General features: G+C 34.4%; 1 protein-coding gene across 1 annotated transcript in view; it reads left to right on the top strand.

Moving 5' to 3' along the window:
- The window catches only part of LOC106867629 (uncharacterized), a 252,388-nt gene that overhangs the window by 45,650 nt on the left and 180,015 nt on the right, over positions 1-26,723 (top strand). The window contains exons 24-38 of the mRNA XM_089340670.1: positions 334-384; positions 1,134-1,184; positions 8,368-8,418; positions 8,894-8,941; positions 10,622-10,672; positions 11,139-11,186; positions 13,345-13,392; positions 15,310-15,360; positions 16,204-16,242; positions 16,437-16,583; positions 18,402-18,463; positions 22,305-22,409; positions 22,578-22,742; positions 23,934-24,130; positions 26,524-26,623. Of these exons, the coding sequence (XP_089196796.1) occupies positions 334-384; positions 1,134-1,184; positions 8,368-8,418; positions 8,894-8,941; positions 10,622-10,672; positions 11,139-11,186; positions 13,345-13,392; positions 15,310-15,360; positions 16,204-16,242; positions 16,437-16,583; positions 18,402-18,463; positions 22,305-22,409; positions 22,578-22,742; positions 23,934-24,130; positions 26,524-26,623 (1,214 nt within the window). The remainder of the gene's footprint in view (positions 1-333; positions 385-1,133; positions 1,185-8,367; positions 8,419-8,893; positions 8,942-10,621; positions 10,673-11,138; positions 11,187-13,344; positions 13,393-15,309; positions 15,361-16,203; positions 16,243-16,436; positions 16,584-18,401; positions 18,464-22,304; positions 22,410-22,577; positions 22,743-23,933; positions 24,131-26,523; positions 26,624-26,723) is intronic.

Genomic DNA, 26,723 nt, shown 5'->3' with positions numbered 1-26,723 from the left:
TAATAGTCATGTCCAAGGGTTTCTTTGGCCCACAATAGCCAAGGAGAGAGGTTTACTTTTGAAAGTCTTACTCCAGCTCAAGCTAGATACAATGGTTTATTCATGGATAAATACTTCTCCTGCCTTACCAAGGGGACAGCACCAGTTGTGTTTCTTCCTGGTATGAAACAGAACTGCATCTCATCCAGGCCAACTCTCTTCCTAATCTGCTGAGTAATTTATTCCCTATAAAATGCAATCATTTTCTGACATTTAACTTCCAAAACGTTGTTTATTTCTGTGAAATAATTCTAGAATGAAAAACAAAAGATAAAATCCATGTTTTACTTTTAGGACAAATGTTAGAGAAAGTCAAAAGAAAAGAAATCAAGATGGTGAAGCAATGTAAGCGACACTTTTCATTGAATAAATTGGGTTTAAATATATTTTGTTGAAAACCTTTAATCTTCTTTCTTCCCATGATGGAAAATTCCTTACATTGCTGACTTGAAAAAAGAAAGTCCCACATCAGATGCTGTAGTTCTAAAAATATTATTTCTCTTGGAGTAAACAGATGGGATGGTGAGAGCTGATGATCTTCAAATCTTATGTCGTCTTTAACATGCTTAACCTTCATTTATACAACTACAATATTGCTCTACTGATGACATGTTTCTCACTATTTCTTAATCTTAACTGTTGTCTCTATCAGACATATCTTCTTTCTTTGCTACAACAGTTAGAGCATTTCATTCCATTATGATTTCCCTCTTCACCAAACTGAAATTATTCACACTGTCCATTGTAACTCCTAATTGAATTTTCACCATTTTCATTTTGAGTAACAAAGTTGGACCTGTTTATCCTGTTCGATACCAAACATCTGAAACTGCCTCTTGCTCTGAAGTACAAATTTCTTGTTTTCAAAAGTTCTGAATTAAAATCTACTTCCAAACATTAGTCACAATTGATGTTCCTAACACTAGCTTAATAATAACTAAATTTTATTAAATCCTTTGTCATATTTAAAATTAATTGAAAGAAACACTGAGCATCTCAAGAAATACGGTACTAAAATATACTTGGTTTGTTTTCTAGTATGAAATAAATATGGAATAGAAATTTAATAATGGCCAATATTTTAAATTCTGTAGAAATGGTAGAAGAAATGAAAGAAACAGAGTAATTGATGAAACTCTAGAAACGTAAGTATTATTTTTCAGTGAATTTATTTGGGTTTATTATATTTTGGCCAAGCCATAGTATCTTCTTTTCATTTATAGATTAAAATTTGAAAACTCTACATTTTTGTAGTGGTTTGTGGTAAAATTGCTAATAATTCATCATGATCTTTACCATTATTATCATCATACAATGTCTGCTCTCAGTTTTGTCATGTGTTGGAACGTTTGTCTCGTATATTCTTGATGTAGCACTGGCACAGGTGATTTTAATTGACACTGGCATGGTTCTTTTTAGTGGTTGTGGCACAGGTGCTTTTATGTGACACCATTGTGTATGTGTTTGCAAGAGGACATGGTGGGTCATCACTGTAAAGGAGATGCCTGTATTTATGGGTGGCCAAGACTTTCTTTAGATTGACATGTTTTCTGAAGTGCAGAAAACTGCCAGAAATGCTGGTCCTTTTTTATCTTATCTTTAATGCCCAATGTCAAAAGACCATTTCTCACCAATTTTTGCCATGTCCTCCTGGGTCTATCTGTTTAACAGCTTCCTTCCACAATTGGTGTAGAAAGAAGCACTTCTTTATGCAACTGTCCTCATCTATATGCATCACACGATACTACTGTCTTCTCTCTTGTGCATTTCAACTGATGCCTCTTATACCCAATTTTTCTCTTAAATCCTTTACACTGTGTTATCCACGCTCCCTGACATCACCCATCCAGCAGAACCTCCTGGCTTCATTTGTTTTAAGCCTTTTTCATCTCCTCTCTAGTGACAGTTGTATGTATACAGGCTTTATACAATCTGCTTTTCACTCTAAGCAAGAAGCCTTTACTACCAGATAATATTGGCATCCTTAACTTTGACTATCCTGTTCTTATTCTAACAATTATGCTTTAAAAATTCATTCTCCGCTGCTGATGTAGTGCTCTGGATAACAGAATTCGATTGCTACTTGTTATGTCCCGCATTATAGCGACATATTTCGTTGTCTGTGTGGGACTGGCTCTAACAGCATACCTCGCTGGCTGACACTACTGACTGTGTCCGTTCACTATTTATTAGTAGTGGACCAGCCCACTTCTCACCTTGTGGTGTCTGCCACAACACCTCCCCACCTTGAGATGTTTTTTTCAACACATTTAAAAAATATATTTTTCTTACTTTTTCTTGTACTCAGAATCATTTTTCTTCTTATTCAGGTTGTTTTCATTATCCATACAAAATTATATATATATATATATATATATATATATATATATATACACACATACATATATACACATATATATATATATACATACACATACATATATACATATATATATATACATATATATATATATATATATATATGATGATATATATATATATATATATATATATACACATATATACATACATATATATATACACACATATATGCATCCACACACATATTTATATACATATATACATACACACACACACACACACACACACACACACACACACACACACATATATATATATATATATATATATATATATATATACATACTAGCAGTATAACCTGACCTTGTCCTGGTGTGACTTATTATGCCATCTACGATAAGTCTTGCTAGCTGAAAATCAACTAAAAAAGAAAGCCTTACAACGAAAAAACCCTTATGATGTAAATATGTTCATAATTCAAAAGACAATGAAATTAATAGGGAAAGTCTGAAGGCTGTTTTGTGTAAAATTATTAAGCATACGTAAATTTCATCCATGTAATTGGCTATAGAAATGCTTGTGCAAAACAACTTTTTGTGCTGCCCTGATTATACATAGCAGGGTAATCCCTTTTCACAGGAGCTAGGATGGCAATTTGTGATGAAGCAATTGCTGGCGATCTGTTGCTAAACAGTTTTGCCAGCATTCTATCAGATTGGGCAGAAGGTGTTGATGCACCATTTTGCAGTATGTTCAAAGTAGCTACTGGAATGTGGTGAATTGCTGCAGTCTGTGGCTGTCATTTTAAACTGGTTGTTGTCTTTCCCCAGCAAACTCTCTTCTTTGGAGGCATAATCTATGTATATATTAAACAGAACAACAAAAGTTATAATAGATGGCAGGGTCGGTACTTTTCACATATCTGTAATATTTCATATTAACACCCGCACGATTACCCAACCCTAATCCTAAACCTAATCCTAACACTAACCCTAACACTAACCCTAAACCCTAACCCTAACCCTAAAAAACGTAACCGTAACATTAATCCTGAACCCTAACCCTGACCCTAAAACCCTAACCCTAACACCCTAGTGAAAATCGTGGTAAATTTACAAAACATTGATGAACATGAGTTATATTTTACTGAATGATTGTGTACTTGCACGTGTATGCTTTTGAGAGAGTGAGAGAGGAAGAGGTAGAGAGGGGGAGAGAAAAGAATAGGGGTAGTTAAAAATTTTCTTATGACTGCTTCTCTTCACTGCCTATTACTTCATTAGAAATCTAAGGATGCACATAAGCACATAATAGAGAAAAATGAAACAAATATGGACGACTTGCTTCGAAACACCACCGAGTGAGGAACACTTCTCAAAAATAACCTGCAGTTGTTTCCTTCAAAATTCCTACATGCTTGAAATGTACATACATCAAGGTACATTTGTACAAAATTTCATGAAAAAGTATTCATTTTCCTGGAAGTTAAGAGGAATTTAAGTGGAATTTCCGAATATTGTACCCCATCCCCTTCCAAAACACTTTCACTGTATATTTGTATATTTGGAATCTACATAATAAATTATATATGCATAGAAAATTTCCTAAAAAAATATTCATTTTTATGAAAGTTAGGACCTTCCAAAGTTGGGGGATACGACTCTGTAGTTATGCCATCAATGTTTTGTAAATATACCACGATGTGAATGATTGTGTTTACTTGCACGTGTATACGTTTGAGAGAGCGAGAGAGGAAGAGGGGGAGAAATGAATAGAGATTTAGAGCAATGTATATGTTGTTGTCACAGGTCATGTATGTGTGGTTGTGTGTGTTTTTACGTATCTATGTTATGAAAAATAGGTAAAGAATACTGAGATGAAAGTTTAATCTATGACGTTGTATGTATCACTTTCTCTCTCTCTCCCTCTCCCTCTTTTAGTCTTACTCTCTATATTTTTATGTTGAGCGTGTGTGTAAGAATGGCGTTCCAGGTAGAAGGGATGAAATATAAAAGTTGCTAGAAATAACAGCCAAATCTCCCTTAAATCACACAAAGTAAACGGAATTTAAAAAATCTAATTACTGCACTGGAAAGTTCACATCGAGAAAATTCCATTGATGTAAAAATTTTTACGAAAAAGTGGAAAATGTGGATTTCTATAAACTTTCAAAAAGGCTTCACACAGACACACAACTTCAGATTTATATATTAAGATATACATGCATACATATATATCTATATATATGTATACATACACACACATATATATATATAACACGGAGTAGATGAAACAGGGACAACTGACGAAGTGGTATACTCTTTATGTTGCATGTCTTGTTCTCTGTTTTTTCGTTGTTCGAAAGAAGTTTGTTTTCTATGTTTTTGTTTTTATATTTCCGTTCCTCATTGTGTTCAACGTTTTTTTGTTGTCCTGTACCCATATATGCATGTATATATACATATAGATGTAGGTATGTACATGTATGTATGGATATATGCATACATTTATCTATTATTTATATTATTATTTGATCGAACGCCACGCATCCGTTTCCAAGTAAGTTTTATCGATCTATCTATCTATCTATCTATCTATCTATCTATCTATCTATCTATCTATCTATCTATCTATCTATCTATCTATCTCTATATATATATATAATAATATTATTAGGGACAAAATCCAAAATTACAGGTAAAAAACTCAATTAAAATCAATTTATAAAAATTAAAATTAAATTGAGCCTTATAGATAAAGTATATATAAAATATATAGTTTTAGGGAAAATAACCAATTTTCAAGAACTCATCGATGAAAATCCACTATCACATATAGAAAAATTAATAATTAAAAGCACAATAAATGAGTATAATATAAAGTAAAGTAAATATCATAAGATAAATATAATATAATATATTATTATTATTATTATTATTATTATTATTATTATTATTATTATTATTATTATTATTATTATTATTTATTATATTATATTATATTTATCTTATGATATTTACTTTACTTTATATTATACTCATTTATTGTGCTTTTAATTATTAATTTTTCTATATGTGATAGTGGATTTTCATCGATGAGTTCTTGAAAATTGGTTATTTTCCCTAAAACTATATATTATATATATATATATATATATATATATATATATATATATATATATATATATCTGTAAAAATATGTTACACTTATTCGGTAGCCATGATTAAACTCCGAGTTTCGAATGCTGGGGTGCGAACCCACGCTGCCATCTCTTCAGTTATCCGGCCATTGAAAACTCCTGTGAAAAATGACTGGAATTTTCAATGGCCGGATAACTGTATAGATGGTGGCGTGGGTTCTCACCCAGGCATCTGAAACTCAGAGTTTATCATGGCTACCAAATAAGTGTCATATCTTTACAGATAAATTCCTCTATTTACATAATATCGAGGTCTCTTTCTTTCTTTTGTTGTCCTTTCTATCAATATATATATATATATATATATATATATATATATATACAGATACATGTTGCATGTCTCGTTTCTTTGTTTTTTTCATTGTTCGAAAAATAGTTCGTTTTTTATGTTTTTGTTTTTATGTTTTCGTTTCTCATTGTGTTCAACGTTTTTTTGATGTCCTGTACCCATATATGCATGTATATATACATATATATGTAGGTATGTACATATATGTATGGATATATGCATATATTTATATTATTTATATTATTATATGATCGAACGCCACGCATCCTTTTCCAAGTAAGTTTTATCTATATATACATATATATGTATATATATATATATATATATATATATATATATATATATATATATATATATATATATATATATATATATATATATATATATATATATATATATATATATATATATATATACATACATACATACATACATATATGTTTTTTCTCTCTCTCAACACATTATTTTTATTTCATTTCATTTTCTTCGAACCTGAATTATTTTAGTCTTATTTAGATTGTTTGTTGTTCCACACAGAATTATATATATTTTTTCTCATCACTCTTTCTTTTAACCATAATTTGTTTTCTTTTGTTATTTAGACTATTTCGTGTTCCACACAGAATTATTATTTTTTTTATTTCTTCACAGCATATATATATTTTTTTCATTTCTACAACTTTTCCTCCCGTTAAATTTTTCTCGGCAGACATTGGATCAGTTACCTGCAAACTTTCATTATCTTTGAAAGTGTTTGCATTAGAATGATTCCTTAATGAAGCATTTTCAGTAGAAAGATCTTTTCCTGTAACAGATGGCTCAGATTCTCTAATTTCAGAATTTTCTACAACAATTTCTTCACTTGTCACTTCCATTGACATTTCATCTGGAGTCTTTTGTAGGAGGACTTGTTTAGTATCCTTAATCACAAAATGGCTTGTATTTTCTTTGTCAATTGTAACTTTCTTAGCAACTGTTTCTTGTTTTCGTTTAACACAACCATATTTCTTTCAAAATGCCGCAGGTAGTACCAAGTCTACATTATTACTGGTAGTGCTACTACATATAGCGACCTGACTTACAAATACTTCGAATGGACTTATTATTATTATCATTATTATATTTTCTTCCACACAGAATTATTTATCACCGTGTGTAGTTCAGTTCTGTGTAGATTTCCAGTTTTATCAGACACGTTTTTCTTCAGGATCTTTTTTATATATATTTTCACTGTGTGTATATTACTTTTCCCCATGTGTAGTTCAATTCTGTGTTAGCATTTTTTTTCCTTCAGGATTTTGTTTTTATATATTTTTCACTGTATGGATATTAGTTTTCATTATGTGTACTTCATTTCTGTGTTAGCATTTTTTTTACTTCAGAATCTTTTTTTATATAATTTTCACTGTATATATATTACTTTTCACCGTGTGTAGTTCAATTCTTTGTTTGAATCTTCTGAGTTTGAATCTTTAAACTCAGTTTGAATCTTCAAACTTCTATTGTTCTTGAACGTAGGTCTTCCATTTTGACACTCCTATGAGCATTTGTAAACTTGATACCACTGTTATAATGACACCATTATAGTGTGGGAGGTATCCTCATTGCTACTATTATGTCCCACTACTACATATTTGTAGCTGTGTGAGATACGAATCCTTGTCACCACTGTTATGTCCTGCACTATGACAACGTATTTCATCGTCTCTGTGGGACTGGCCTGAATAGTGTACCTCGCTGACTGTATTTCTTTTTATTTGGCACCTAGGCCATGACACAGAGGGGACAGCACAAGGACAGACAGAACATCACAGTGGGGACAAAAAACATAAAGCGAATGAAATATGGAAAAATGTACAATGAAATCGATGTTGATGAAATCACTGCATGCACCCCACTCACATGCAGTAGCATTTAAATGTTCTTACTTTCAGTTTGTTATTTTTTTATTTTTATTTTTTTCACCATTAGCATCAATTTGTTTACCCTTTTTTTTTTTAAACGATTTTACTTTATTTTTTAATATCTTATGCAAGGATCTAGTTCACTTAGTTCTACTACTGGTGGCAGTTCATTGAACTCCACCACAAATCCGGCTGCTCAATTTGACACTTTTCCTTCAACTTTTTATATTTTTCTTTATCGATTAGAAGAGCCTGTATGTTTTCACCGTACATCTCCTTGGACAACTTAACTTTTATAACGGATTTAAGCTTGGTTATCACTCATTCGGTATATATGCTTTTAACATATGTCACAAAATCCCAGTTATGTTTTCTTTGTTTTCTTGCCTGTTTGCCATGTTCCAGGAGGAGAGCACCACTTGTGTTTCTTCCTTGTATGAAACAGAACTGTATCTCATCTAGGCTAACTCTCTTCCTAATTGGTTGTGCAAATTATTGCCAATAAAAAGCAATCCTTTTCTTATTACATTTATCTCTAAAAATTTTGTTTATTTCTGTGAAATAATTCTAGAATAAAAAACAAAAAAATGTTATAATCCATGTTTTACTTTTAGGACAAATGTTAGAGAAAGTCAAAAGAAAAGAAATCAAGACGCTCAAGCAACGTAAGCGACACTTTTCATTGAATAAATTGGGTTTAAATTTATTTTGTTGAAAACATTTAATCTTCCTTCTTCCCATGATTGAAAATTCCTTACATTGCTGACTTGAAAAAACAAAGTCTGGCTACAGATACTGTAGTTTGAAGAATATTATTTCTCTTGCAGTAACCAGGTGGGATGGTGAAAGTTGAAGATCTTTAAATCATATGTCATTCCTAATCTTTTGTCTCTATCAGACATATCTTCTTTCTTTGCTACAACAGCTAAAGCATTTCTTTCCTCAGTGATCTCCCTCTTCACCAAACTCAAATTATTTAGTGTTCATTGCAAGTCCTGATTGAATGTCTACCATTTTCATTTTGAGCAACAAAGTTGGACCTGTTTATATTTTAGTACTAAAATATAGTTGGTTAGTTTTCTAGTATGAAATAAATATGGTATAAAGATTTAATAATGACTAATATTTCAAATTCTGTAGAAATGGCAGAGAAGAAAGAAACAGAGTAATTGATGAAACTCTAGAAACGTAAGTATTATTTTTCAGTGAATTTATTTGGGTTTATTATATTTTGCTGAAGTCATAGCATTTTCTGTATATTTATATATTAAAATTTGAAAACTCTTACATTTTTGTAGGGGTTTGGTAAAATTTCAAATAGTCCATCATGATCATTACTATTGTTATCTTTTAATGTCCATTCTCAATGTTTTCATGTGTTGGAATGTTTGACAGGAGCTGGCTAGCTGGAGGTCTGTCCAGGCTCCAATTGTCTATTTTGTTATGGGTTCTATGGCTGATTGCCCATCCTTATACCAACCACTTTATAGAGTGTCTTGTATATTCTTAATGTGGCACTGGCACAGGTGCTTTTATGTGGTAATGGAACAGGTGATTTTAATTGGCACTGGCATGTTCGTTTCTTGTGGTTGTGGCACAGGTGCTTTTATGTAGCACCATTGTGTATGTACTTGCAAGACGGACGTCTCAGCTGTGAGAGGATGTGGTGGGTCATAGCCATAAAGGGCATGTCTGTATGTATGGGTGGTCAAGATTTTACTTAGCTTGATGTGTCTTCTGAAATGCAGAAAACTGCCAGAAAGACTGGTCCTTATTTATCTTCCTTGTAAAATCCAATGTGAGAAGACTGTTTCTCATCACTTTCTCCCACGTCTTCCTGGGTCTACCCATTTTACAGCTTCCCTCCACAAGTGGAGTAGAAACAAGCACTTCTTTATGCTACTGTGCTCATCCATATGTATCACATAATATTACTGTCTTCTTTCTTGTGCATTTCAACTGATGCCGCTTATACCCAATTTTTCTCTTAAACCCAATCATACATACACACTGACATGACTAATCTAGCAGAACCTCCTGGCTTCTTTTGTTTCAAGCGTTTTGCATGTCCTTTCTAGTGACAGTCCATGTTTCCCTGTCATGTAGCCTAGTTGTATGTACACTGGCATCATGCAATCTGCCTTGAGAGAGGCCTTTTACTACCAGAAGATACTGGCACCCTTAACTTTGACCACCCTGTTCTTATTCTAACATTTATGCCTTCAGAAATTCATCCTCCACTGCTAAAATGGTGGCCTGGATAACAGAATTTGGCCACTACTTCTAAGGATACCCTGGTCATTTGAGGGAGTCTCTCCACTGTACATACTTAGTATTTATTTTACCTGCATATCTGTCACATAAAGTGTCTACTTTCTCTGTTCATCTTCCTATGATACAACTACACTCCTTGTGTGTATGCAGAACTTGCACTGGATACACCATATGGAATTTCTACCAACACCTTTCCTTCATTTTGAGCAGGGCCATCTCCCTGATGGGATGTGTGATTTGTCTGTTTTACTCCTTGTTAGACTTTCTTAGGCCCACAGTAGCCAAGGATAGAGATTTCTATTTGGAAGTCTTTCTCCAGCTCTACTAAAGCCAAATGCAACGTTTTATTCAGGGCTAAATGCTTCTCTTTCAGTTGCCTTACTAGGAGGATAGCACCAGTTGTGTTTCTTCCTGGTATGAATTAGAACTGCATCTCATCCAGGCTAACTCTGTTCCTAATCAACTGGGTCATTTATTGCCAATAAAAAGTAATCCTTTTCTTATTACATTTATCTCTAAAAATGTTGTTTATTTCTGTGAAATAATTCTAGAATAAAAAACAAAAAAATGTTATAACCCATGTTTTACTTTTAGGACAAATGTTAGAGAAAGTCAAAAGAAAAGAAATCAAGATGTTCAAGCAACGTAAGCGACACTTTTCATTGAATAAATTGGGTTTAAATATATTTTGTTGAAAACATTTAATCTTCCTTCTTCTCATGATTGAAAATTGCTGACTTGAAAAAACAAAGTCTGGCTACAGATACTGTAGTTTGAAGAATATTATTTCTCTTGCAGTAACCAGGTGGGATGGTGAAAGTTGAAGATCTTTAAATCATATGTCATTCCTAATCTTTTGTCTCTATCAGACATATCTTCTTTCTTTGCTACAACAGCTAAAGCATTTCTTTCCTCAGTGATCTCCCTCTTCACCAAACTCAAATTATTCAGTGTTCATTGCAAGTCCTGATTGAATGTCTACCATTTTCAGTTTGAGCAACAAAGTTGGACCTGTTTATATTTTAGTACTAAAATATAGTTGGTTAGTTTTCTAGTATGAAATAAATATGGTATAAAAATTTAATAATGACTACTACTTTAAATTCTGTAGAAATGGTAGAGAAGAAAGAAACAGAGTAATTGATGAAACTCTAGAAATGTAAGTATTATTTTTCAGTGAATTTATTTGGGTTTATTATATTTTGCCGAAGTCATAGCATTTTCTGTTTATTTATATATTAAAATTTGAAAACTCTACATTTTTGTAGTGGTTTGTGGTAAATTTGCTAATAATTCATCATTATCATTACCATTATTATCATCATACAATGTCTGCTCTCAGTTTTGTCATGTGTTGGAACGTTTGACAGGAGCTGGCTGGCTGGAGGGCTGTGCAGGCTCCAATTGTCTGTTTTGTTATGGTTTCTATGGCTGATTGCCCTTCCTTATGACAACCACTTTATAGAGTGTCTTGTATATTCTTAATGTGGCACTGGCACAGGTGCTTTTATGTGGTAATGGAACAGGTGATTTTAATTGGCACTGGCATGTTCGTTACTTGTGGTTGTGGCACAGGTGCTTTTATGTAGCACCATTGTGTATGTACTTGCAAGACGGGCGTCTCAGCTGTGAGAGGATGTGGTGGGTCGTAGCCATAAAGGACATGCCTGTATGTAATGGTGGCCAAGACTTTACTTAGCTTCACATGTCTTCTGAAGGGCAGAAAACTGCCAGAAATCTTGATCTTTTTTTATTTTCTCTTTGAGCCCAAATGTCAGAAGACTATTTCTCACCACTTTCTCCCACGTGTTCCGGGGTCTACCTGTTTTACATCTTCCCTCCACAATTAGAGTAGAAACAAGCACTTGTTTATGCAACTGTCTTTATCATCACATGATATCATTGTCTTCTTTCTCGTGCATTTCAACTGATGCCTCTTATACCCAATTTTTCTCTTAAATCCTTTACACTCTGTCGTACATGCACACTGACATTACCCATCCCGCAGAACCTCCTGGCTTCTTTTGTTTTAAGCGTTTTGCATGTCCTCTATAGTGACAGTCCATGTTTCACTGCCATGTAGCCTAGCTGTATATACACTGGCATCATACAATCTGCTTTTCATTCTAAGGGAGTGGCCCTTTGCTACCAGCAAACACACTCACTCACATAATGTGACTGGCCTCTTCTTATTGTAACAATTATGCTTCCAAAATTCGTCGTCCACTGCTAACATGGTGGCCTGGATAACAGAATTTGGTTACTATTTTTAAGCAGACGCTGGTCATTTGAGGGAGTCTCTTCTCTGTACAAACTTGGAGTTTATCTTACCTGCATATCTGCCACACAGAGTGTATACTTGATTTTTTCATTTTCCTATGATACTACTGCACCATTTATGTGTGCAGAACTAGCACTGGATACACTGTGTGGAGTTTCCTTCATTTTGAGCAGGACCATCTGCCTGAAGGGATATGTGATTTGTTTGTTTTATGCCTTATTAGACTTTTGTTCTTAGCTAACTTAATTGTAAGGCTATTTGATTACTAACGTGGCGCCAGACCTGAAATTTCCTCTGCATTTTATGTAATAGTTCAGCTATAATGAAAAATTGATCAGCATTGGAGCAACTCCCAGAGCTAGTCAGTCTTAAATTCGTCTGTTATGTCGTTGAGGACTATGTTAAAAAGAAGAGGGGCTAGGACCTGTCTGTGGTGAATGCTTACTTGTACACTATATTCAATCTCGTACTCATTGTAGACCATCACCTTATTGACAGCATTCTTGCACATGTCTTCCAGTGTTCTCACCACCACTCATCAATCCATAGCTTCTGCAGTGACCTCCAGATAAGGGAGTTATGGCCTTTGTCCAAATATTTCTGGAGGTCTACTAGAGCCAAGTATAGCAGTTTATTCTTCTATGTCTTTCTCCAGCTCTACAAAAGCCAAATACAATGGTTTATTCATGGCTAAATCCTTCTCATGCAGTTGCATTACCAAGAGGATAGCATCAGTTGTGTTTGTTTCTGGCACAAATAGAACTGCATCTCATCCAATATAACTCACTTCCTAATCAGTTGAACAATTTATTCCCAATAAAAAGCAATCCTCTTCTGATTACATCTCTCCTTTCACCAAACTCAAATTATCCACACTGTTCGTTGCAACTCCTGATTGAATTTCCACCATTTTCATTTTGAGTAACAAAGTTGGACCTGTTTAAATTTCAGTACTAAAAGATAGTTGGTTAGTTTTCTAGTATGAAATAAATATGGAATAAAGATATAATAATGGCTAATATTTCAAATTCTGTAGAAATGGTAGAAATGAAAGAAACAGAAGAATCGATGAAACTCAAGAAACGTAAGTATCATTTTGCATTGAATTTATTTGGGTTTATTATACATTGCCCAAGCCATAGAATTTTCTGTTCATTTATAGATTAAAATTTGAAAACTTTACTTTCTTGCAGGTGTTTGTGGTGAAATTGCCAATAATTCATCATTATCACCAGTGTTGTTATCATCAGTTAATGTCTGTTCTCAATTTTGTCATGTGTTGGAATGTTTGAAAAGAGCTGGTCAGCTGGAGGTCTGTCCAGGCTCCAATTGTCTGTTTCATTATGGTTCCTATAGCTGATTGCCCTTCCTGACGCCAACCACTTTATATAGAGTGTCTTGTATATTCTTGATGTGGCACTGGCACAGGTGCTATTATGTGGTAATGGTATGGGTGCTTTTAATTGACACTTGCATAGTCATTTCTATTTAGCTTGATGTCTTTTCTGAAGTGCAGAAAACTGCCAGAAATGTTAGCTTCATTTGTTTGAAGCGTTTTCTATGTCCCCTCTATTGACAGTCCCTTTTTCACTGACATGTAACCTAGCTTTTGTACACAGGCATTATACATTCTGCCTTTCACTCTAAGGGAGAGGCCCTTTGCTACCAACATAGATACATGCACTCTTAACTTCTAACAATCTTATTCTAACAATTATGCCTTCAGAACTTCATGCTCCACTGCTAACATGGTGGCCTGGATGACAGGAGTTGGTTACTACCCTGGTCATTTGAAGGAGTTTCTCCTTTATACATAGTTAGTATTTATTTTACCCGCATATCTGTGTGTGCTTTCTCTGTTCATCTTCCCATGATACTACTGCACCATTTATGTGTACAGAACTTGCACTGGATGCACCATATGGAGTTTCTACCAACACCTTTCCTACATTTTGAGCAGGGCCCTCTCCCTGATGGGATGTGTGATTTGTCTGTTTTACTCCTCATTAGAATTCTACTCTTAGTAAATCAATTGTAAGTCCATTTGATTTCTGACCTGGTGCCGCACCTGAAATTTCCTCTGAATTTTATGTAACAGTCCAGCTATGAGAAAAGAATTGATCAGCATTGGAGGACCTCTGAAGAGTAGTCAGACTTAAATTTCTCTGTTATGACCTTGATTACTATGATATAAAAGAGGAGCTAGGTCTTGTCTTTGGTGAACACTTACTTGTATGCTATATTCATTCCTTTACTCATTGCAGACCTTCTTATTAACAGCATGCTTGCACATAGCTTCTGGTGCTCTCAACACCACTCATCAACCACGCCTTCTACAGTGACCACCAGATGAGGGAGCTATGGCTTCTGTCCAAGAATTTCTGGAGGTCCACTGTAGCCAAGTATAGCGGTTTATTCTTTAATGCCTTTCTCTAGCTCTACAAACTCCAGATGGTTTATCCTTCTCTTGCAGTTGCCAAACCAGGAGGATTGCATCAGTTGTGCTTGTTTCATTGGTGAACTCTTACTTGTACACTAAATTCATTGCTGTACCCATTGCATACTTTAACCTTATTGACAGTATACTTGTACATGGCTTGTACTACTCTCACCAACCACTCATCAATCCATATCTTCTGCATTGACCACCAGATGAAGGAGCAATGCCTCCCTCCAAGGCTTTTCTTAAGCCCACAATAACCAAGGATAGAGGGTTACTTTTGAAAGTCTTTCTCCAGCTCAACAAAAACCAGTTACAATGGTTTATTCTTGGCTAAATGCTTCTCTTGCAGTTGCCTTGCCAGCATCAGTTGTGCTTGTTTCTGGCACAAAACTGTACTGCATCTCATCCAGTCTAACTCTCTTCCTAATCAGTTGAGCAATTTATTCCTAATAAAAAGCAATTCTTTTCTGATTACATTTAACTCCCAAAATGTTGTTTATTTCTGTGAAATAATTCTAGAATGAAAAACAAAAGATAAAATCCATGTTCTACTTTTAGGACAAATGTTAGAGAAAGTGAAAAGAAAAGAAATCAAGATGCTGAAGCAATGTAAGCAGCACTTTTCATTGAATAAATTGGGTTTAAATATATTTTGTTGAAAACGTTTAATCTTCTTTCTTCCCATGTTTGGAAATTCTTTACATTGCTGACTTGAAAAAAGAAAGCCTCAGTTTAGATACTTCTATTTTATCTCTTTTTAGTGACTGGATGGGATTAGTCTAGCTTGATGAAATGTAACCGTTATCATGTTTATATTCTGTTAAGAACATAGTAGGGTACAATATAAAGCTTGTCCACCTTCAGATTTCACCCAGTGGTATCTAGTATAATCTGTATTTCCAGGTTTACTTTTGGCCATATGTTGTATATGAACAGATAATTGAAAAAATTGGAGTCAACAATTTGTGTGCTTGTGCTGTGGACAAAAATTCACACGAGTCTCAGCTCATACAGGAAATTATTTGTACAATGGAGCACTCATACTGTGAGGTTCTTCTGTATTTATATTTATATATGTTATGATGTAATCTAAAAATACATCAGTAAAATTCTATCAAAATGGCTGCCATAAATTTTAAACCACATTTGTGTTATTTTTTTTATACCTACATCACACCTAGAACCAACCCGGAGCCAGATCTGGGGTTTAAATTAGATGTGGTGCTTACACACTCTACTAATACTTGATTCGTTCATGGTTGTTTGACTCATTGTGAACCCATTTCTGGCTTCCAGCATTTTGATGTGTTGTATTGAGTGAGTGTAACATTGGGCCAGTTGGGAGAGTATTGATTGTTGATGTATCTGTATAATGATGTTTTTATGCTATATACAGTTTTTTAATTATATAATATTGTTTACATGCTATAATATTTTCGTCTTTTAATACAGTTTTCAAAATGATGAACGTATTGATAAATATCAGCCAAGGTGAGTAATTTATTTGCAAGAATCTATATATTTACACTGCATTTATATATTTACCATTTTTTTCTTCAGTGATTTAGAATCTATTTCTCTGTGTTGAGTTTGTGTTAAACTGATTGAAAACATGAATATTTGTATCAATCCACAATATTTATATATCTCAGTGACTTAATTTCAAATATTTTCTCAATTTCTAGTTTAAATTTCCACTTTTGTAACACAACTGAATATACTAATTTCCAAAGCAATGGATCCTGTAAAGATATTGATTTGATGTTAGCTGTTGGTTATACACTTGTGAATAACACAACACCAAAAGCTGGTGGACCATGCTATTTTGAAAAGTAAGTATCTTTTATTGACAATAAATTCATAAAAAGTTTAAAAGACCCTTAAAGAAGACGAGTAATATTTTTTGCTTTCCATCCTTATGGTTCAGGCTTCAGTTCCACAACATGACACTTTGGGCAAGCGTCTTCTACTATCACCCAAGCCATCCAAAGCCTTATGAGTAGATTTGGTAAATGGAAACTGAAAGAAGCCAATTGTGTGTGTGTGTGTGTGTGTAAATGTATGCGTGTTTGTTTATGTGTGTGTGTGTGTGGGGGGGGGGGGTCTGTGCATGTGTGGTTTGTGTGTTTTTATTTGTCCTCCACCACAGTTTGACAACGGGTGTCAGTTTGTTTATGTCCCCATAACTTAGCAGTTTAGCATAGATACTGGAAGAATAAGTATCAAGCTTAAGAATGGAAAATGGGGTTCAGTTTGTTTAACTCAATCCTTCAAAGTGGTGCCCCAGCATGGCCACAGTTCAATGACTGAAAGAAGTGAAAGAAATTATAATAGAACTCTTTATAAAGTTGCTGGACAGAAAATTACAAATACAGACATGAAGAGTTTCATGTTTAGAGATTAGCTTTTTAGTTGGATTTCCAAATGATATTGTTCTTGCCAAACTGTTTTGTGAAATTGGTTCATAGAAGATATCTGTAAGTACATTAACAACGTTTATGCAAGATAGACTTGAAGAAGTTCCTGTCTCTTTTTTTTTTTTCTCTACTGCTGAACAGTTAATGACTGAGGGTGGTAAAAAATGGAAATGTCAGTTAGGCCTTTTTTTTTTTTAAACAAAAACTGTGTAATGAATTTAATGATCCCAAAAGAAGATGAAATAACTTTATACATGGCTACCAACAGCTAGGAGCTTTAAGAACTTTATACTATAATCAGTGGTTCTCAGCCTTTTCACAGTGATTCTCAACAGTAGTTCCTAAGCCTTTTATTTAAATGAGTTTTCCCATGAACCCCTTTTAGTATGCTAATCCTTATATGTATATATATATATGTGAAATTTTGCATGGATCCCAGGTTGGGAACCACTTTATTATGTAGAAGAAATGTAAAAAGAATAATAAATGTGCATGTTCTGTACTCTTTGATGTAAATTACATAAATTTAATTTATCTTAATTTAGAAGAGATTTAAATTGGTGAGGTGGCAGACTTGTTAGTACACTACTTAATGGTATTTCGTCTGTCTTTACGTTTTGATTTCAATTTCCACATTCAGTGAAAAGCTGAAAAATTATAATCTTGAGTGGCTGTGTGGTAAGTAGCTTGCTTACCAACCACATGGTTCCGGGTTCAGTCCCACTGCATGGCACCTTGGGCAAGTGTCTTCTACTATAGCCTCGGGCCGACTAAAGCCTTGTGAGTGGATTTGGTAGACGGAAACTGAAAGAAGCCTGTCGTATATATGTATATATATATATATATATATATGTATGTGTGTTTGTCCCCCCACCGTCGCTTGACAACTGATGCTGGTGTGTTTACGTCCCTGTAACTTAGCAGTTCCACAAAAAGAGACCGATAGAATAAGTACTAGGCTTATAAAGAATAAGTCCTGGGGTTGATATGCTCGACTAAAGGCGGTGCTCCAGCATGGCCACAGTCAAATGACTCAAACAAGTAAAAGAGTAAATAATTATCTCAGACATTTTGTGCATATAATTATTGATTAGTTTGATAATATATGTCACTTTATACTTAGTAAATACAAAAAGCAAACAGATCTTTTTGTTTTCTATTACAAATGTGGAAAAAAATTTGATTTATTTTTGTTTTGCAACATATGATATTAAACTTTTAATCTCATTTTAGGTTAAGAATAAGAAAGGAATTAGTTTGCTGCCCTGGTTGGTCAGGAACTAAATGTCACATTCGTAAGTACCTAAATATCATAAACCATTTATCATAAAATAAACATTATTAAAGAGGGTCGATAATTCTCATCATCATTTTGTCCCTCTTTCCATGTCTGTATGGGTTGGATGGAATTTATAGAAAGCATTCTTGAAGAGATTGTCTCCTGTGCAGTGGTAAATTCCACAGGAGCACACAGCAGCTGTTCTTATCTATAGAACATAAAGCGGAAACAAGAACTGCATCTATAATCTATCTATATCTATCTCTATATATATATATATATAAAGATAAGAATGTGTGTCTGTCTGTGAGTCTGTCTATCTGAATCCCTAAAACTCAAGAACTACACAACTGATTTCTTTCAAATTTTACACATGTCTTACTTAGGGTCCATGCAGTGTTATGGGCCAAAAAAATTTTCAACTTCTTGCCTAATGCAAGCCCAGAGCAATCTCTTATCTCTTACACTATTTCAGTATTACGTCTCTATAGTAATGTGAGATAATACTTTCAGTTTGAAAGAAGTCTGTCCTATATATATATTATGCATTCTGTCCTATATATATATATTATGCATTCCAAAACCGAGTTACCGATTTTAACATATAGGGCATCAAAAGATTCAGTACTATTTCGGCTACAAATTAAGCTTAATTTCTATTCACATATTTTCATTTCAAAAATTTTACTTTATAATCTTTTCCATAAATCAGCTATTGTAAACATTTTATATGATGATGACGTCACATTTTCTATGTGGGTGTACCTTAAAAGACATCAATCATCATGACACACACCTTCACTTACCCTATCTCTCTCTTTCTCTCTCACACACATGTACACACACACACACACGTACACACGCACACACACACGTACACACACACACGTACACACACACACATCCATTTCATGTACACATACATATATCTTTCACTTTTTCATCTCCTTCACTTTCATTCTCTCTGTCCTTTTCAGTTTCTATTCTTCCAATTTCTGCTCTCTTCAAATAAATTTTTACAGAATGAGTGGGAGAAACACAAAATGAGCCATCACAGCAGAACGGTGTGTCAGTGTATGTGTTGACTGACATAGCAAACTGCTGGAGTTGAAACTCTTGACAAAAAACAATGAGGTGGCAGCTCCAAGGTATATAATACAGATTTACCGTTCAATTCCCAGTTAATAATTATTGCAACAGTTGCAAGGCTGCAAGGTATTTACAGCTACATATTTACCCTTGAATTAACATTTAATACATGTGCTTACCACTCAGAGTGTGTAGTGGGTGACACGTAAAAGCACCCACTACACTCCCTGAGTGGTTGGCATTAGGAAGGGCATCCAGCTGTAGAAACTCTGCCAAATCAGATTGGAGCCTGGTGTAGCCATCTGGTTCACCAGTCCTCAGTCAAATCGTCCAACCCATGCTAGCATGGAAAGCGGACGTTAAACGACGATGATGATGATGATGATTACTATATATATATATTAAAAATTTATCTATAATAAATTATTGTGGCATTTACTGTTAAATTATCAGTTCATACATGTGCTTCTGGTTGGTTAATTTATACTGCATAAAAAAATGAAACATACTACATACATACAACTGCTTACAAAAATAGGGATTAATGTATAATTTGTTTCTATGTTCATAACTTTTTGTTTACAATATTGAAAAAAATATGCCACCAAAGAAAGGATATAATCTCTCCAGAAATAAGTATAAAGCAAGGAGGATTGTAGAAAACCGAAGGCGGGAGTCTGAAGAGAGAAGCAAGATGAGATTTTCTCAAGATCAGCAAAGGTTGCTGCAGCACGTCAGACAGTGTTTCAAGAGAGAAGGGAGATGTGACTTTCCCAAGATCAGCAAATGCATGCTGCAGCACTTAATGCTGGATCATTAAATCAATGTTTTAATAATTAGACAGAGGTCCAATAGAATAGCTCTCAGTAACAGACTATGTACAAATTCGTTCTTCACAACTCCTGAAGGTGTTTTCAAATATGTTGCATCCCGTTCTTATAAAAATGATAACTCTGTCGAAATTGGTGTGCTAAACACAAATTGATGTTTCTGTAGTGTAATATTTTCAAATGAAACAAATAGTATGTGCTGCTCAGGTGGTCTGGTAACATTGTCAGAACTACTGGCTCTTTCTCAACCTCTTATGGATCTTCTAGAAGGCATTTCCATCCAGTCAAAGGATTTGCTGAATATTATCAGACAATACAACTCTGCATTTCAAATGAAATCCTTTACTGCACCTAATAAGATGGTTAAACATGAATTTACGCTGACGTCAAAGTTCAAGAGCAAGTCTATCACCTCATTAGTTCCATGTTACCCACAAATGAACAACCACAGTTCCTCCAAAGGCAATCAAAACGAATGATTACCCTCCAAATTTGCTTTATAAGTGATGTAGGACAACAAACCTGGAGGAGGTGTCAAAATTTCAGATTACGAGTCGTGTTAGACACAGTGCCGACTGCTGCAAAAGAAAGTATATCCACTGACAGCTTTTCAGTGTGTTCAAAAATCACATAACCCCCACCCCCAATTTTCCATGACAGGTTAGGGCCTGAAATACTCCGAATGAATGCATAGCATGTTACTTTGTCGAATTATCCCATCATTTACTCCACAAATGTTTTGTTGTCAATGCTGCCCTTTCCCATAACACCTGTTTCAACATAACTGTAATATATTATATACAAATTATGCCATTTTAATCCCGAGCAATGCTGGGTATCTCTGCTAGTATCCAATATATTTAAGAAATGTGTTATAAACAAGAAGCAGAGAGGCCCCAGAGAGTTAGCCTTAGGAAACTCGGGAAATGTTAATGAATCAAGAAACATCTAGAGCAAGAATGGTTTAATATATATATATTGTGCAGGAAGGACCCAACTATTAAATGAAATTTCCATAAATGTTATGTAATCTCAAGGGAAACTTAGGTAAACAATTGAATGAATAGATGTTATGTTGATTTTCTACAGCTGGATGCCCTTCCTGTCACCAACCCTATCCTGTTTCAAAGTAAGGAAATATTTCCCTAAAGCTGGACACTTGTTTACAGCTATGGTGTAATGCAATGCCAAGACTTGGAGCCCCAAACATTCTTGTACCCATGCATATACACATGCAATATATATATATATGACAGGCTTCTTTCAATTTCTGTTCATCAAATTCACTCACAAGACTTTGGTTGTCCCATGGCTATGGTAGAAGACACTTGCTCAAGGTGCCATGCAGTAGGACTGAACTACATGAACTGGAAGTGAATTTCTTAACCACACTGTCATACCTGTGCTTTTTCACTGTAAGAAAAAACAAAAACAAAAACAAAAAATAGGCTTACATATAAAGAAAAGGCACATGGTAATAACAAACTTATTGTATACAGTGCTCTGTTGCACCAAAACTCATCAGAAAAGGTAACTAAAAGTACATGAACAGTACATAGTCTAATGCGCAGAAAGTGAACAGTCAACAAGTTGTTTAAAAGAAAAAGTGTGTGGTGGGTGGAACATCAGGTGTAGTATTGGTGATTTTCAGGAAGCATGGAAGTTTTGAAGGGTGTAATGTCTCAACAGCTAACAACTGATGCAAGTAATTTATTCCACGCTTCAGCAATTCTGAGCATTAAAAAATGTTTCTGAATGTCTGGGGGCTGTGCTGTTTATTGATTTTGTAAGCATGTTTATGAGAGTTAGACATATGGAATTGAAATAGGTGCCCAAGATTGTTGTTGGAAAGATGGTGGATGACGTTGTGGGTGTCTACCAAATCAGTTGCTGGATGTTGGAGGTTTGCAATAAAGTATTGTCTATTTTCTTTTTTAGCTTTGTGCATTCCTCCTTGTAAAAATGATGGAGTATGCTTTGCTGCTGATAAATGTAATTGCAGAAAGGGATTTGTAGGTTACCGCTGTGAAAACAAAGTATCAGGTAAATGGATTTTGATTACTATACTATATACTCTACTGGTAATTCATTGGTTATGATGGCGAATGTCTCACTTGATTTAATCAATGGAACAACCAGCTTGTGAAATTAACTTGATTTGAGTTAAATTTTGTTATGTATAAACTATGTTAATACATTTTTATTTTCAAGATACAACTAGTGTGCTGAAATATTGTTTTGAGAAATCTGCTTGTTATGGTCCTGGATACAAAAAATTTGCTGGCAAAGTTGTAACACTTGCTGACTGTTGTAGTCAACGCAACACAGGATCTTGGGGACTTATTGGAAAAGAGTGCATCAAATGCAATTATCAAAGTAAGTTTTTTTTAGTTTTGTCTCTTCAACCAACAAACAGGGAAGTTGCTTGGGGTCTTTATGGGTCTAGGTGGTGGAGGAGAATGGTAACTAGTGATGCAGGGGGTGCAAGTGCACCGCCTAGATATTTTTGGTGGGCAATGAAAAATCACTTTGAGCATCCTCTTGAAAATTTTAATCACCAAAATGAATGAGCATAGAAACATTTTTGGACTGATTTGAAACATTACTTTTCTGTTATTGGATTTATCTGATATGATTGATGTACAAATATGATTCTTTTATTTGTTTCAGTCATTTGACTGCGGCCATGCTGGAGCACCGCCTTTAGTCAAACAAATTAACCCCTAATACTTACTCTGTCAGTCTCTTTTGCTGAACCATTAAGTTACAGGGACGTAAACATACCAAAATTGGTTGTCAAGCAATGGTGGGGGGGATAGACACAGACACATATATATATATACATATATATATATATACATATATATATATATATATACATATATATATATATACCAACTTTCTCACCTATATATATATATATATATATATATATATGACAGGTTTCTTCCGCTCACATGGCTTTGGTTGGCTCAAGGCTATAGTAGACACTTGCCCAAGGTGCCAGGCAGTAGGACTGAACTTGGAACCATGTGGTTGGGAAGCATGCTAACAATTCTGCCAACTCAGCACCTTAAGAGAAGCTAAAATATTAAACCTGTGAAATTCTGAGTTTTTAAAAAAAATTTATTTTTTTAAAGTTTCAGCTTAGAGCTGCGGCCATGCTGATGCACCACCGTGTTGCTACACTGTTATTACAGGGAGCCTCTTACAATATGTGGCACTTGGTGAAGAATGGAGTTTGACTTAGCAACCCTCATTTGCACCTCCTGCCGCGAGGTAGGTTCATCTGGGACTCTCGATAGGAAGAGGTCCAGCTTTGATTTAAAAACCCCTACATCTACTTTGTGCAGATTCCTCAGGCTCTTTGGGAGAATATTAAAAAGCTGTGGGTCCCTGAATCCCAAGCTGTTGCAGTAACTGGTCCTGAAGTGCGATGGCATTGCTGGGATCTTTGGCACTATGCAGTGTCGTCCCGTTCTGGCATTGGTTGAATATATTTCACTGAATTGTTTACATGAATTTTATCTAAGATGCATTTTAGTATAATATTTCAAATTTTTTTAGATTCTACAATAGGTGATGAATCCCTAAAAACAGATTCAAGCTGTCGAAGCCAAGGTACCAGACTTTTTAGAACATTTGATGGTTCTTTTTTCACTCTCCAGTCACCTTCATGTGTCTATAACCTGATCGAATTTAGTAATTTCTGGTGGGTAAGGATGACAATTACAAATTGCATTCGACTTAAAAACTGTGAAAAGGTATGTGTTTAATTTTTTTTCTTGCTATCTTTCATGTCTTTTTCTTGTTTCAGGCATTAGACTGTAACCATACTGGGGCACCGCCTTGAAGAATTTTAGTCAAACAAATTGACCCCAGTACTTATTTTTTTTAAAGCCGGGTATTTATTCTCTTGGTTGCTTCAACCAAACTGCTAAGTTGTGGGGATGTAAACATACCAACAATGGTTTTCAAAGTGGTGATGGCAGACAAACAGAGACACAAAGAATAATCCTGCAAACACACACACACATGACAGGCTTATTTCAGTTTCTGTCTGCCAAATTGACTCTCAAACCTTTGGTCAGCCTGAGGTTATAGTAGAAGACACTTGCCCAAGGTGCCATGCAGTGGGACTGAACCCAGAACCATGTGGTTGGGTTACCACACAGCTCTGCCTGCACCTATATAAGATAGTTTGTGATAACTAAAGAAATAAAGTTGTAAACAGGTGCCAAATAACCATAATAAGACATGCTTCGATAGAAAAAGACATTTAATAGTGAATATTTCCAAGACCTTTTAAATGATCATGAGGTTGAGACAGTAGACTTAATCTATTTTCTTGGTTACCTGAATCTGGCTTTTCTGCAGTTTAAATTATATTGTCCTACATCTGATGAAAATAATGTTTCTGCTATCTGGAAATGTATGGCATTTGTCTGGTTGATCATTACTGTATACAGTAATCCTTTGACTATCGCAGTTGTTGTGTTCCAAAACCTCTCACAGAAATAATTAAAATCTAAAAAAATATAAATACCCATTGGCTACAGATATCTGCGATATACTGAGGAGTCCATGATGTAAATTTACATATATTAGCCAGAAAAATCTATGTTGTACCGAGTGCACAATAAGTGAACTATGATGTAATGAGTGCACGATAGGTGAACTGCAATATGGCGAGGGATTACACACAAACACACACACACACATACATACACAGACACAACCACACATACACATACATGTACACATACACTCATGAACACCCACACATGTACATATACACACAACCACACACACACAAGCATACACATACATGAACACACACATGAACACACACATGCACACACACACATACACATTCATACACGTGCATGCACACACAAATTCATACACACGTGCATGCACACACATTCACAGCCTCCCCCCACAATCGCAAACATGCATGCACACACAAGCACACACACACACACACACACACACACACACACACACATTTTTTTATATCAAGTATGGATTTTACATAGTTACAAGTTGTTTTGCCAATGTCTTCTTTGTGTGGAATATCATTTCATTTCCTTAGCTTTTACTGTTTCTTCACAGTTGAGTGGTTAGAATAGGGTGGCCACAGAAAGACCGAATGATATAAAACAAAAATAACTTTTACAAGCACATGGTTTTTTAAAATTTTGTTATTAATTTATTTGGATGGAAACATTTCAAAATTCAGTTTCAGAATCTTCTGAAGTGATGTTCTGGTGATGCATAGTTGATCAGAGTGAGGACAGGTAGAGGCTGGTGAATCCTCAAGGACACTCTGTTGTATGGCTTCCACTGCTGTGACAGTGCACACAGTGTGTTTAGGACCTCTTCCTGGAAGATCACTGACTGATCTAGTTCTTTCAAACCGGGCGATTAGGTTCTGAATCTTGCTATCACTATGAGATACTCTCTGACAGTAAAATGATGCTAGTATTTTCTCTGAGTTTCAATAATTGATGTTTCACTGGAATAGAAAAACAAAGTGAAATTTACTTGTTGCTGCACATCATACAAAGCCATTTTAATCTCTAAGGGATGCTCTACAACATGCAAAAAAAAAAAAAAAAAAGATTGAAAATGAAGTTATGACTTTTTCAAACCTTTCAGTCTTTCAGTGGCCACCATGTATTAGAAATAACACCTCAAGAATTAATTTCTACAAAAAGTAAGCCCCTATTCCCATGCAAAAAAGTGAATGTAAAACAATAAAATACAAAACATAAGACTCTGATCTTGTATATTAAATAACTTATGATTAAGTTCTTATGTAGAAATCTGCATTACAACAATAAATTGATGTTGATTATCTAGAGGAGGAAGAACATAATGCATAAAATAAAAACATGTTTTAAACTGTAGACTCAAACATAATTTTAAATATTTTATTTTGGGGAAAATTGCCAGAAATATCTTGGAGTTAATTGAGAACTTTATTAGCAATTTCTTCAAGTGCTTTTTTAATATTTTAGAATACCATCTTTCTTTTATTCAAATCATTTTTAATTTTAATGCACGAATGCATAATAATTCCTTTTATCTCAATTGTAAATATAAAAAAAATTCTTGAAATATTCTTTATGCTTTCTGTCCCTTTCAAATTTAGACAATTTTTGTAAAATATGGAAACACAATTGTGACTGTACAAAAAGGACGTGTTCTATTGAATGGAAAATACATGAATATAAACGGAGAAGTCAAAGATGGTTTGTCTAACACTTTAAAAAAAAAATTATCTTTCACATTTGTAACAAGCAAAGAAAAACTTATAAGAGTAGAATCCAGCTATATTTTATGTTATGTTTC

This window comes from Octopus bimaculoides, chromosome 2, assembly GCF_046866305.1.
Source record: "Octopus bimaculoides isolate indiv1 chromosome 2, ASM4686630v1, whole genome shotgun sequence".
Classification (NCBI taxonomy): Eukaryota; Metazoa; Mollusca; class Cephalopoda; order Octopoda; family Octopodidae; genus Octopus; species Octopus bimaculoides.
This window is presented reverse-complemented; position numbering and strand designations above follow the sequence as displayed.